Raw genomic sequence first — 12322 nt, 5'->3', positions numbered from 1 at the left:
CTTTCAAGCCATGTTCTCTTCATCCTGTATTTAACACTGTTGATTTTTTTAAAGCAAAGTACAGTATTTTATATTTGCCAGATTATATTTCATTTTGTTAGCTTTTGCTTCAGCCCATAGTTATGCCCTGCTGACATCATGTTATGTATTAGCTATTCCCCTGAGCCTTCTGTCACCCTCAAATTTAACACCCATGCTGCTTCTTTGTTTCATCCAGGAAAGAAAAGATATTGGAGAAGGAAAGGACATTTCTCCGAGTCTTCCCAATCAACCTAGGGAAATAAATTCATGTCTCCAGAATCATAGAAGTAATCTGTTTCTCTCCAAATTAGGGAAAAATTGTTTTACATATCAATCACTACTGTAAGCTGGTGTCATATATAGATGATTCCATGGATACCGGTGTCCAGTCCTTAAATCCAAAAATAATTTCATGAAGACCTTTACTACCACCAAGCATTCTGTGGTAGAATAACAGGGTTATCAAATGGCATTTGCCAACCCAAACTTATACCACTCAATCACTCCCCTATGTGTATCACAACCACTCAAATTAAAAGTGTCTGTTAGGCCTGCCCTTTCTCCATGTCTGAAACATGCCCTCTCATCCAGACATCCTACCTTCACTTTGAATCCTTGTCCTCATGGACCCCTTGAGCATTTCTCCAGGAAGACCTTACTTACTTAGCCAACTTTAAGCTATGATAATATGATTTCTTGTTCACTAAAATTCTATAGTAGGAAGTAATTAGACTAGGATTCATTCCTCTGCTCATTCTCAAGGTTGTGTCTTATTTGTACAAAGGGTGTTTTTATACCCTTTCTTCTTTTCCTAACACTTTCTTTTATGAGGGAAATCACCCGACGCATGATTAGGTCTTTGTGTTTCTACTTAATGATTATTATTGTTATAGCTAATATTTATACAGCACTTGAAAGTTTGCAAAGGACTTTACAAATATCTCATTTTATCCTTACGACCACCCTAGGAGGTCAGTACTATTGTTATTACCATTTTCATAAACGAAGAGACTCAGGGTAAACAGGTTAAGTGATTTAACCAAGGCTACACAACTATACTAAAAGGACATTAGACAAGAGCTCTTCTTTGTCATTTATCAGAAATTACGGAGATCAAATCTGTCTTCCAACCTCTGATCCTCCCTATCTGACACTCCCCCCAAAAAACAAAACAGAACAAAACACAAAACTCTCAAGATAAATATAAGGCCATCTTTTTTTTTTTTTAATGAAGAGAGTAATGTTCGTCTATGTCCACTCAGATTATAGACTACTAGGTCAGGAATAAGAAAACTGGCACAGTAGCTTTGAGGAACATATCCGTATCTGAAATCTGTAGGGTGTATCCCTGGCACTCCTCACACATCTTCATAAAACTTTTTATTTCTTGAAGCTAGCCTTTTGCTAAAAATCATAATATGGTCCTATGATCTTATATTGACTTTTCTCAGTTTAGTTATTTGTCCCTACTTTCAGCTATATAATCATCTTCAGCTGACAGGATGAACTTACCCATCTTGGAGAAATTCCAATTATTTACCGTTAAATTTACCAGTTCTTTGAAGATTTCATCTCTTCTCTTCTAGCCAGGGGGCCTAGAGAAGCAAGTCATCTGGGGACTTAAATGATCTTACACCATTTGCATAGACTAGAAAAAGCCTAGCCTTAAGTTACACTCATCCACATTTCATATTCATAACTAAAATTGTTAAGTACTTATGCTTATTTTGTTACAATTATACATATTTGCTCTTTTTTTTTTTATTGATGCATATACATATATACACCAATACTACAAAGCTCAGATTTTCCAGGGCAGCCTCCAATTAAAAAAAAATAATAATGTACTTGTTTTAAAAGGGCAGAAGGACTATTTTTTGTTAGACTAGGGTATCACAATTTTAGGGTAACAGTGGTAGACATCACAGCATGGTGTCCATAAATATACATAAGATTGTTTTATATGTCTTGTTTTTGGTTGTAGTCTTACCATCCCAGTGGAGATGACAAAAACACGTATGATTAAATTTTTACACTGCAGATCATTCACCTCTCAGTGATCTGTTTCAGGTAGCTTTGGGGAAGAAAACCAAGCCATCAGTAGGTTTGGGTTATTGTTGCTGTTGCTGCTGCTACTTTAAATGTAGCTATAATTACCCCCTTCCCTCCTCCGCCAAGTCACCATATTAGTACTTTTACAGGGTATAATGTCTATTCTCTAAAAGGAAAAGTTTCAATCTGTATGAGTTGTGACAAATACATATTAAGGTTATTTCAGACAAGAATATGTTTTTTGTAGAAAAAAATCATTACATCTTTTTGGCTAGTGATTTAGATCAAAATCACATTAACAAAACAATCATCACGACTAGAAAAATAACATAAAGCACACATCCTTTCTTGATAGTGGTTCAGTGGCATCATCTCTGTACATATATGTACGTATAAGAACAATATATGTTTTTATTTTCCATTGGAAAGGATTTTTCAAATATGAAACGCAATATATTTATGCTTGTCCTTAGTAATAATGTGTTGAAAGACTAGGTTAGTAATATCACTAGCATCTCAGTAACTGTACCCTTTTTACTTTGTTTAGGATTTTCTCCTCAGGTTGTTTCCTCATGAATACGATATAAATAAGAGAAAGACCTCGAATCTTTCCTGTTCCTTTTAAAGAAATCAGAACGGTTTCTGGCTTTGAATCCTTTAGGGGGAAAATGTCATTTTCTCTTTATTCTTACTCTTCATTTATTCCACATACCAGAGGCTTTCAATAAAAACCAAATCCTCTTGTTTTGTTTCTTGCTTTCTTTAAAGGGCATTCTCTTTTCTCAACAGTGTTCTTTATAAAATAAGTTATTAGCCACATGACAGTTGACTAGGCATCTTCCATTAGATTGTATGAACTGTATGTTAAGACAGCATTTGATCAGGTGGTAAAGCCAAGATGTTTAAAAAAAAAAAAACAGTTCAGTAACAAAAGGAGAACGCTGGTTCACTGTGCAGCTAAACCAGGGTCTGTACATTTTAAAGCAGCAGTGCAAATAGGGTTTGTTTATCTCTTTTTTTAATAATAAAATGATATCTCATGTTACTTTTACTTATATTTGATTATTGTTTATTAGTGTAGCAATAGGTATCCATCACATATGTCTTTCTAAATAGGAGCTTTCTTACATGAAAAATTTAAATAGAAGTTGCTAAATGATTGTGCTAAATAGTATTTAGCATAAATAGTAATCATTTGAAAACACTGATTTTACTTGCCTTGCATAGCAAAAAGTGTCCTAGGTTGATAGTCATTCAGGAGGCTTATTCAATGGTAAGTCTTAAAACAAAAATCGTACCTGTAGTTTTTGTGTAGAAAATACATTTTCCTTCTGCTCTCCTTCCCTTTTCCAGTATAGGCTTAGGTGGTAATATTTAAGTCTCCATTATTCAGGAGCCAAATCTTCAGTTTGTTAGTAATCATCTTCCATCCTCCTCCTTTTTTTGCTCTTTTACCTCTAATAGTCTGGGGAATGGAGGAGAATGCATTAAATTGTATTACTTATTGGGTGGGAAGATTGAAATTATTCCCCGAGGTTAAATGTTGGTTTTAATTGTAGATTTTATATACACGTACTTGTCTCTTTGTGTAGCTCTTTAATTTCCCCATCTTGCCATTTTGTTCATCTCCAGCTTGTTCCTCATTCTTTACTAAGAAAGGACAGATTGATTAGACTGCATCAAAGTTCTGGATTTAGAACAAGAGGGAGTGGCTTTGAGGAATGAGTGGCTCTGCTGCCCATTTGATGTTGGGAAGACCACCTCACTTCTTTTGCTCCTCTGTTCCTTTATCTGTAACCAAGGGGGTTGGACTGAGCTTTACAGCCCTTCTCAGCTCAAAATCTTACATTCCGTTGATGCCAATATGACAAGGTGATTTTTTCAGTTCCTACTCTACTTCTCCACTTGTCCTCTTGAGGCTGTTTTGATAATTCTACTTCCTTTTTCCGTTATCAGGATGCCTAATTGCTCACTGGGAGACTCAGAGAGATCAGTTCAAATCTCAACTCTGGTCCTTCTATGTGACCTTTGGGCAAGTCACATCTTTTCCTCAGGTCCTCAGTTTCCTTATTTGTAAAATGAGAGAACTGGATTAAATTAATGGTTTTCATTTAGTGGTTCATGAACCCTTTGAGAAGTTGATGATAATGTGCCAAGCAGTTCATGCTAAAAAATTTGTTAGTGGTACCTTAATCATTAAATTGTTGAAAAAATAGTATGAGTAATATATTAAATAAATCTAAAGTTTCACAGCACATCTCTTTTGTGAAAGGGTTTTTGGGAACTGCTAGATTAGAGGATGGCTAAGGTCACTTTCAGCTCTAAATCTAAATAAGTCATAAGGTGATATAAATGTGAACTGTTACAAATAATAATCAGGTTGACAGTTTCAGGTTCATAAAGTCTAGCTTTTTTCTACCTTACTGTTTGTCTGTCTCGTATGTTTTCGTGGTTGATAGCTTTGTACAACCACCTGAATCCTAGCCAATTATAAAATCAGATCCTTCTGTCCCTGGCTTTCTAAGAAATGTTTCTTCTCTGTGTTATTGTCTCTAATTCTGTCTCTAAAGCTGAGCTTTTTCTGCATCCCCTGGCAATGTAAACCCTATTCTAGCTTTAGTCTGAACTTTATGCCACATCTTATTCTCTGAGCCTTCTTGTTGCCACCTTTATGAACTCTCCGAGTTTTCTGCCTTCTCTTGCATACTACCAAATATCTCCCACCTGGGCACATAGGTTTTTCTTTCCTCTGTTGCAGAACTGGGTCTTTGTGCTCTCCGGTCAAATTGCACTAATTTTAAACTGTAATTTTAGTCTAGGGAGGAATTTGGTCACCTAGTCCAAAAGTCAGATACTGTGAGATTTTACATGTGCCCATATTTGTAAAAATACAACATAGTTTTTAAAGACTTTTAAATAGCTGAAAGAGTCCTTAAGTGAAAATATTATTCTAAAGTGGTACAAATGTTAAGCATTGATGGCGTGTGTTATAAAAAATTCTACTGATATGAAAAAATGTCAAATGTAGTGATTATATTTATTTATATGTGTGTGTGCATATATGTAGTACGTGTGTGTGTGTTGAACACAATTTTTGCCAGTTACCTCTAAGTTTCCTCATTTATAAAATAATAGGGTTGATTTAATGGTTGCCTAAGAGCCCCTCCTTCGTTCATTCTAACTTTCTGTCACTTGTCTAATTAAGGCCTTATAAGTGAAAAACAGAACTAGAATCCAAGGCTCCTGATTTGTCTAGTCTAAATTTGTTTTCACTATGCCAAACTTTTATCTCAAAATCAGAGAAAAAAATTTAAACTAGAAGCTATTGCTTTGGCAGCATAGTAATGGATGTTATAGTAATGTAATGTTTAATTGACATAATTTTGAATGTCTCTTATCAGTATTTAGTGCTGGTTTATGAACTAGTCATTGTTACTCCCTCTAGAATCTAGAGGTTACCAAACTTATTTGGCCTACTCCCCTCTTTAAAAAAATTTTTCAGCACCCCTGTGGAAATCTACTTTCTTTAACTATGTAATTGGTTTTTTTTTTTTTAATTTGCATAATGTCACACTACTACCACCGCCACTGAATCATTCTGGTGCCCCTGGGGGCAGTATAGCCCACTTTGGGAAGCTATGTGTCTAGATTACAAGAGGTTTTTTTTTTTTAAGTGTTACAACCGTTTTGCAAAAAGCATGAGTGTATGTGTTGTGTTTGCTTTAAAAAGAGGAAAATATTTTTAAGGGAAATTGTTATGAAGTGTAATATAAACATAGAAGGTAATCAACTTGGGAAAACATAATTTTTTAATACATCTAACCTCCAGTTGAATTAAAACTCTTTTATGTGTGTAACTATTCAATTGATCCCTCAAATTGCAATTTTAAAAAAATGCAGAAGTAGTACACTTCAAATATTGTCTTTGTGTCACAAATGTACCTTCATGCTTGAAAATTATAAAAAATTACAACCGATCCTAACAACTGCTCTGTTCATCTTTATTGATCAGGTGCAAGAAAGATAAATCATAGCCCAAATAAGATTATAGTAAATGTTAGTGTCGTAGGGGACTAGAGTTTGATAGAGAACCATTCATCATTTCAAATGGTGACCTGTCCATGTCTCCAACCATACTCAGTCTTCTGTCTAATCACATACCTATTGATTTTATCTATAGCCAAGGAACCTGCATGTGACTGTCATTGGACAACTCAGATTGCTAAATGCAAAGGGGTCATTGATGTGAAAAGGATTTCATTTTCATTTTCTTACTGACCAACAGTGATTTATTAAAAAATAAACTACCTCAAGTCATGCATGTGAAACTTCTGTTACTATACCAATAAATAATTAGGTCTGGATGAGGGATGTGGGTGGACAGTGGACCTCTGATCTAGTCACATCCTTTTCCTTTGTATAGTTGTATGATTTTCAAGATATTTCCTAAGTACTTACAACTAGAAGAGAATTCTAGAGGTCATTTATGCTATTCCTTTGTGGTAAGGCTTGTTTTTAACCTAAGTATTCCAGACACAAGAGTCTAGTTTTCCTATTTTTATTTCTGTTCTTCAGGAAAAGAGAAACTTTCAAAATTCCTAGGCCCTTACCCCAAAGAGAGCAAAGAAAAATGGAAAGGTCCTGTGTATACAAAAATATTTATAGCGACTCTTTTTGTAGTGTTAAAGAACTGGAAACTAAAAGGTATCCATCAACTGGGGAGTGGTGGAACAAGTTACAGTATTTAAATGATATGATGTATAGTATTGTACTGTAAGAAGTGGAAAAAGACCATTTTAGAAAAGCCTAGGAAGACTCCTGAACTGATGCAGAGTAAAGTGACCAGAATAAGAATAGTTTATACTACATCAGTTGTAAAAATGAACATTTCTGAAAGATTTAAGCAATGATCGCCCATAATTCCAGAGAACCAATGAACAATGCTGTCTACTTCATGACTGACAGGTGATAGACAAACATACAAAATGAGACATACATTTCTGAATGTTCCCAGTGTGAAGATTTGTTTTGACTATGTTTGTTTGTTACAAGGGTTTTATATATACATTTTTTTCTTTGTGGTGCAAGGGGAGAAGGTTAATGTGGGAGAGAGGGGAAAATGCTTGCTGATTAAAAAAAAAATAAATTAATGAAAAAATAAAAGGGAAGCTTTAAATTTTAAACTCTATTTGGACATATAGAGTTGCTAACAATTTTATCCTAGGAATGGTGGAAAGACATTTTTATGAAACATGAAGCTTAGTTACATATTGACTCACTTCAGTTAGATTTTCAAGTCTGTGAAAAGTTGCTTGTTGACTCTGATGTAATAGTAATCTTTGTTTTATCAAGGTCTCTGGTGCACTTGAAAACCAAATCTACATATCATCTATAGAAACCATGATCTATCTACATCTAGTTTAAAATATTAATGAATTAACTGAAAAAGTTGAAATTTAGGATAAATTTGAACCCTTGATCTTAGACAGCCCTTATCTCCAGGTCTCAAAAAAGGAAGGGATTTTCTAAATATGCCCAAGGATGATATATGCATAAGAGTTCAACCTGCCCTTATAAGTGGCGTATCAGTTTTAATAATGAGTGGTTAAAACTGTAATTTAATTCCAAAACCATAATTTCATGTTTTTTTATATCATTTGAATGGGTTTATGTTGTACATATGTGTATATACATACATTTGGATATCAATGCCTTCTGTTATGAACGGAAACCTATATGTTATTCAGTGCTTTTATATAGTAGAGATGTGACTATTGATATTTTCTTTGTAGAGTGCAGAGTTTTACAAAGTTACCACAGAACAATACCAGAGGGCTGCTGAGGAAGTGGAATCTAAGTTCAAGTAAGTTTTTATTATTATAATTATTTACACTTTTTAAAGAATAGAATTATAATTCTATTCCTTTTCAGAAGTGGGAAAGCTGTTTGGTTCTATAGCACTTAGGAATGCTAGGAAGAAAGCTAGTGATAGAAGTATATTATTTGCTTCTCCTGGAGTGAAATTGAAGGCATTCGATGAAAGCTTGTTGTCATCCCAGCACAATTTATTTTGTGAGCTACAGGGAAATTGAAAACAATGGTAATAAAAGTTTTATTTGGATTATTATACTAGCCAGATTGAGAACAGAGAAGTTTTTCATTCTCACATATTAAAATGTGAGTTTTGTCCGAAATTATTGTCAGTCCTCTTCACATTTAAGTCATTTTCATCCATTCATATGTACTTCACATGCATTTAAATCAGTGGCTTAACTTTGCCCTTGGTTATAAAAGTAATATTCAATTGTTAACTTTATTAATCCTTAGAATACTTAAATGAATGTTCTGTAGTTGATGAACCAAAGTAGCTCTGACCCATGACCCTGGACTTTCTTTTTTCTGCCAGAGCTCACATTAAGCAAGAAGACATCATTCATAATTTCTATAAGTGTATAAATGGTCCTGTTGTGCAACCCCTGTAAGTGGGAAATTGCTAACAAAAAAGTGGTATTGTGACATATTTAGCTGAAACATTACACTTGACTCTGACCTTTTTCTTTATGCATCTGTTTATACATGCTTGATAAAATAATGAAATCTTAAGGTGAAACCATTTTTTTCACATATTGTGTAGTTTGTATAGTATAATGTTTTGGTGTTCTTTTTTAAAAAATGTTCTCTCCAGAGATTAGGAATTTTAAAAGACAAAACAAAAAACCAAAACCTCCCTCCCCCAGGGGCTTAATATCTCTTTTTATGGGAGAGATGATAGTGGGAAAGAATTATCGGCCTTAAAATATAAACACATATGTTTGAGAGAGAGGAGATTGACAATTTTGGGTTATTTTAACATAAAGGAGCAATAATAGCTGTTTTGAAAATGTCAGTGTACATGGATGGTATGGCTATGAAGGTGTTATGATTAATTTTTTTTAAAAAAGTTGCCAGAGATGCAGGTAGGCCAGTAGAGGATGAATGACAACTAGGAGCTAAGCCAGTGAAGTTTCTGAAAAAGGAAGTAAGATGAGAAAATGTATTGAGGAGGGTGTGTTAAAAAGTTAATGGGGGCATGGAGAGGAGACTAGTGAATTGTAGCATAGAGACTCCAAGGTAGCTGATAAAACCAGTGTTTGCTGATGGATAAATTATGGCTGTCTGTGCCTCATCCCTTCTGATTGCTGACACATAAGCCATTCATCTCAAAGAGAGTCACATTTTAATGTGTTAATACTACAGTCAATAAGGATTTATTAAATACTTACTTTGTACCAGGCACTGTGCTAAGTGTTGGTGATATAGTGTTAATACTTTATTTTCCTTGTGTTTGCCTACGTTTTTTGTTCCTTACTCTACGACCAATCTAACATTGCTAACATTTGTTCCCTTCACCAGCAGATATTTGTTAAATGACTACTAAGTGCCAAACAACTGTGAAGATCTTTGACTATCTTGAATTCTCTGTCAGCATTCCCTGATAGGCACCAACTCGAAGTGACTTTGAAAAGCATCTCATCTCATATTTTGGTTGTAGCATATTACACTGGATAGAAAACTGGCCCTAAAGTCAGAGAACTCGGGTTCAAATTCTGACTTGACCTACCTTTATGACCTTGGACGAATCACCTCTCCTCCTCAGGCTTCAGTTTCCTTGATTATAAAATGAGAGGGTTGCATTAGGTGTAGCCCCTGAGGTTCTTTCAGGCTCTGGGTCTATGATCCCTTTCCTTTATCTGGGGGAAATTTTATTTTAGGGTCTTGATAGAGATGGAGAGCTTCCACAAGTATCACTTCAGCATTGTATGAAAAAAGATGAATTTTCTTCATAACAGTTGGAATGTGAGTGAGGTTCGTTTAGGCTGTAAATGGTTAAACACCGGTTTTATCAACATCCCACCATAATAGCTAATAGGTATTATTCTGAGAATTCTTACGTGTTAACTCAAGTCTCAGCCCTGCAGGTGTCTGCTGTTAGTTGAGAAAACCATAGAACAAGGAATAAAACCTGCAGAAGATGGAAGTGCCCATGGATATTAGACTAATAGTGTTGTACAGTTGTAATAAACCCAGGTATACTTTGATAGTATGTCAAAGGAATTCTGTGAGAACTGAGGCTTCATACAGGATGAAAGATGTTTTTCTTTTTCTTTTCTTAAAGAGCTTTTTAACTTGCAGCCAAGAAATCATTCTTTTAAAATGAAGCGTTTTGTCATAATTATTCAAAACAAAACCTAAAATATTACATTTGAAAGGTGAATTGTTATATCTACATCCTTTATTGGCAGCTGCTAGCCCAGGATCAAAATTGGATTTCTCCATCTGCAGGGTTTTGTTTACAAGCTACATCTAGAATTGTCATCAAAATATGTACAGAAATGAGTTTTAATCTATAACTCGCACGTGTCCTATAAACTTGATGAAGTTTTAAGAGAGTTTGGTTCTGTTAGTGCAAGTATTTTATAAATATTGGGGGGAAGGTAAACTATTGGAGTACATGACTACAATACTAGTAAAGTCGTTTTGCTTTTCTCTGCTTCAGTTTCCTGATTGATAGCATGAAGGGTTGGCCTACATGTTCTTTAAGATACCTTACAATTCTACACAGCATTGAAACTGTATATGAACAAAAGTTGTGTGATGGTGCATCGGATTTTAGGATTTTATCCTTGAATAACATTGCTGAAATCTAGCTTATAAATTTGGTCTCCTGAAAGAAGCCTGGGTTATCCCTATGAAGTACTTATAGCTTAGTTACCTTGTAAAAGTCAAGGTGATTTTCAAATAACAGGGGCTTTATGCAAAACATTTGAAAGATAAAATGGATTTTGCATATATTACTGTATATTTTAAGGTTCCTTGTAAAAAATTCTTTCATTTTAACATGTCCTTGGTCATGAGGGGCCTCACTGTGACATATTATTTAGGTCTCCTCTTGGTGCTTTAATAGCTGTATCACAAATGAATTAGTGAAGCCTAAAGATGATGCTCCAGTGGTATCAGCAGGTGTTTCTCATGTTCCCTGTAATTACACATGTGGATTGTGGACAGTTTTAAGCAACAGTGTTTAAAGATCCTGCTTAATTGGCTGTAAAAGAATTAAATAAGGTTTTGACTGCTAGATTTATAATTCTGTTAGTTGGAAAAGCCACTGTGCCTGAATGTCAATGTGACTTCAATTTGGAATATTAGATTAATCGAACTAATGGTACTGTGATTCCAAAGTTGCTCTGTTAAATAGGCCCAAAACTCTTCTTGAATTTGAGTCAGTTGATTCATATTACTTAACATTTCTACTTAAAATTCTAATTTAATTTTTTTCTTCCTTTTCTTGAAAGTTCAGCTTTTGCAGTTTTTCAATGATTTTAGCTGCTTTATTAAATGACTCTTCTTATCACTAAGATTAAAATTATACACTGCTGTATGTGTATTCGTATCTGCAAGCTGACAGACCCTCTGTACACTGTAACACTTATTGATGCCTGCTTATAACCCACTTTAGTACTGTGTGAATGAATCTGATATACCAAATGTGCATGATAAATGTTTTATCTCTGATTCTCATTGATCAGATTCTAAGTGATCAAATGATTTATCTCAGTGAGACACTAATTCACATTGATCATGGTCTAAATGATCAAGTTGGGTTGTTTTCTGCTGTACATAAATTGTATTAAAACAACATTACTTGAACATGCTGCCTTTTCTAATGCAGGAGTTATATTACCAGCAGTTACATTATGACCATAATTATTGTATTATAAAGATGTCTCCTGTATAATGAAAAGTTTACACAAGAAGAAAAGAATGTGATATTACAGGAAGAACAGAGTTTCAGGCTAGGATTTGGGCTTTAACTAAGTAATTAACTTCTGCATTTGTATTGGGCCCTTTTTTTTTAATTTGGAGAGATGGGAGCAGGAAATACAGCAGTTGCAATAGTGACATTTTATTCCTTCTGGTCACTGGAGCCAACTAATATCTTGATTGTACAGTTAGGGACACAGTAATTGCAGAGGCAAAATCTTAGTTATGGTAAATATTTTAACCTCTACCTTTTGTGCTTAAGTTTCTTGGTCTTCAGCAGTTTGGATCTCTCAGAAGTCTCCTGACTTAAGCTTCAATCTCTGTCATGCTTTGTCTGTTTATTTGCATGGGAGGGTCAGGGGAGTGTTTCTGGTAAAATTCCAACCGAAACTGGTGTTTTTGAGAGAGAGAGAGAGAGAGAGAGAGAGAGAGAGAGAGAGAGAGAGAG

At 34.6% G+C, this 12322-nt stretch overlaps 1 protein-coding gene across 1 annotated transcript in view; it reads left to right on the top strand.

Annotated features, from left to right (window-relative positions):
* CHCHD3 (coiled-coil-helix-coiled-coil-helix domain containing 3) overlaps nt 1-12322 on the top strand; it is a 349060-nt gene that overhangs the window by 270674 nt on the left and 66064 nt on the right. Inside the window, exon 6 of the mRNA XM_027842256.1 lies at nt 7866-7936. Within this exon, the coding sequence (XP_027698057.1) occupies nt 7866-7936 (71 nt within the window). The remainder of the gene's footprint in view (nt 1-7865; nt 7937-12322) is intronic.

Source organism: Vombatus ursinus, unplaced genomic scaffold (assembly GCF_900497805.2).
Source record: "Vombatus ursinus unplaced genomic scaffold, bare-nosed wombat genome assembly UNPS02014870.1, whole genome shotgun sequence".
Classification (NCBI taxonomy): domain Eukaryota; kingdom Metazoa; phylum Chordata; class Mammalia; order Diprotodontia; family Vombatidae; genus Vombatus; species Vombatus ursinus.
This window is presented reverse-complemented; position numbering and strand designations above follow the sequence as displayed.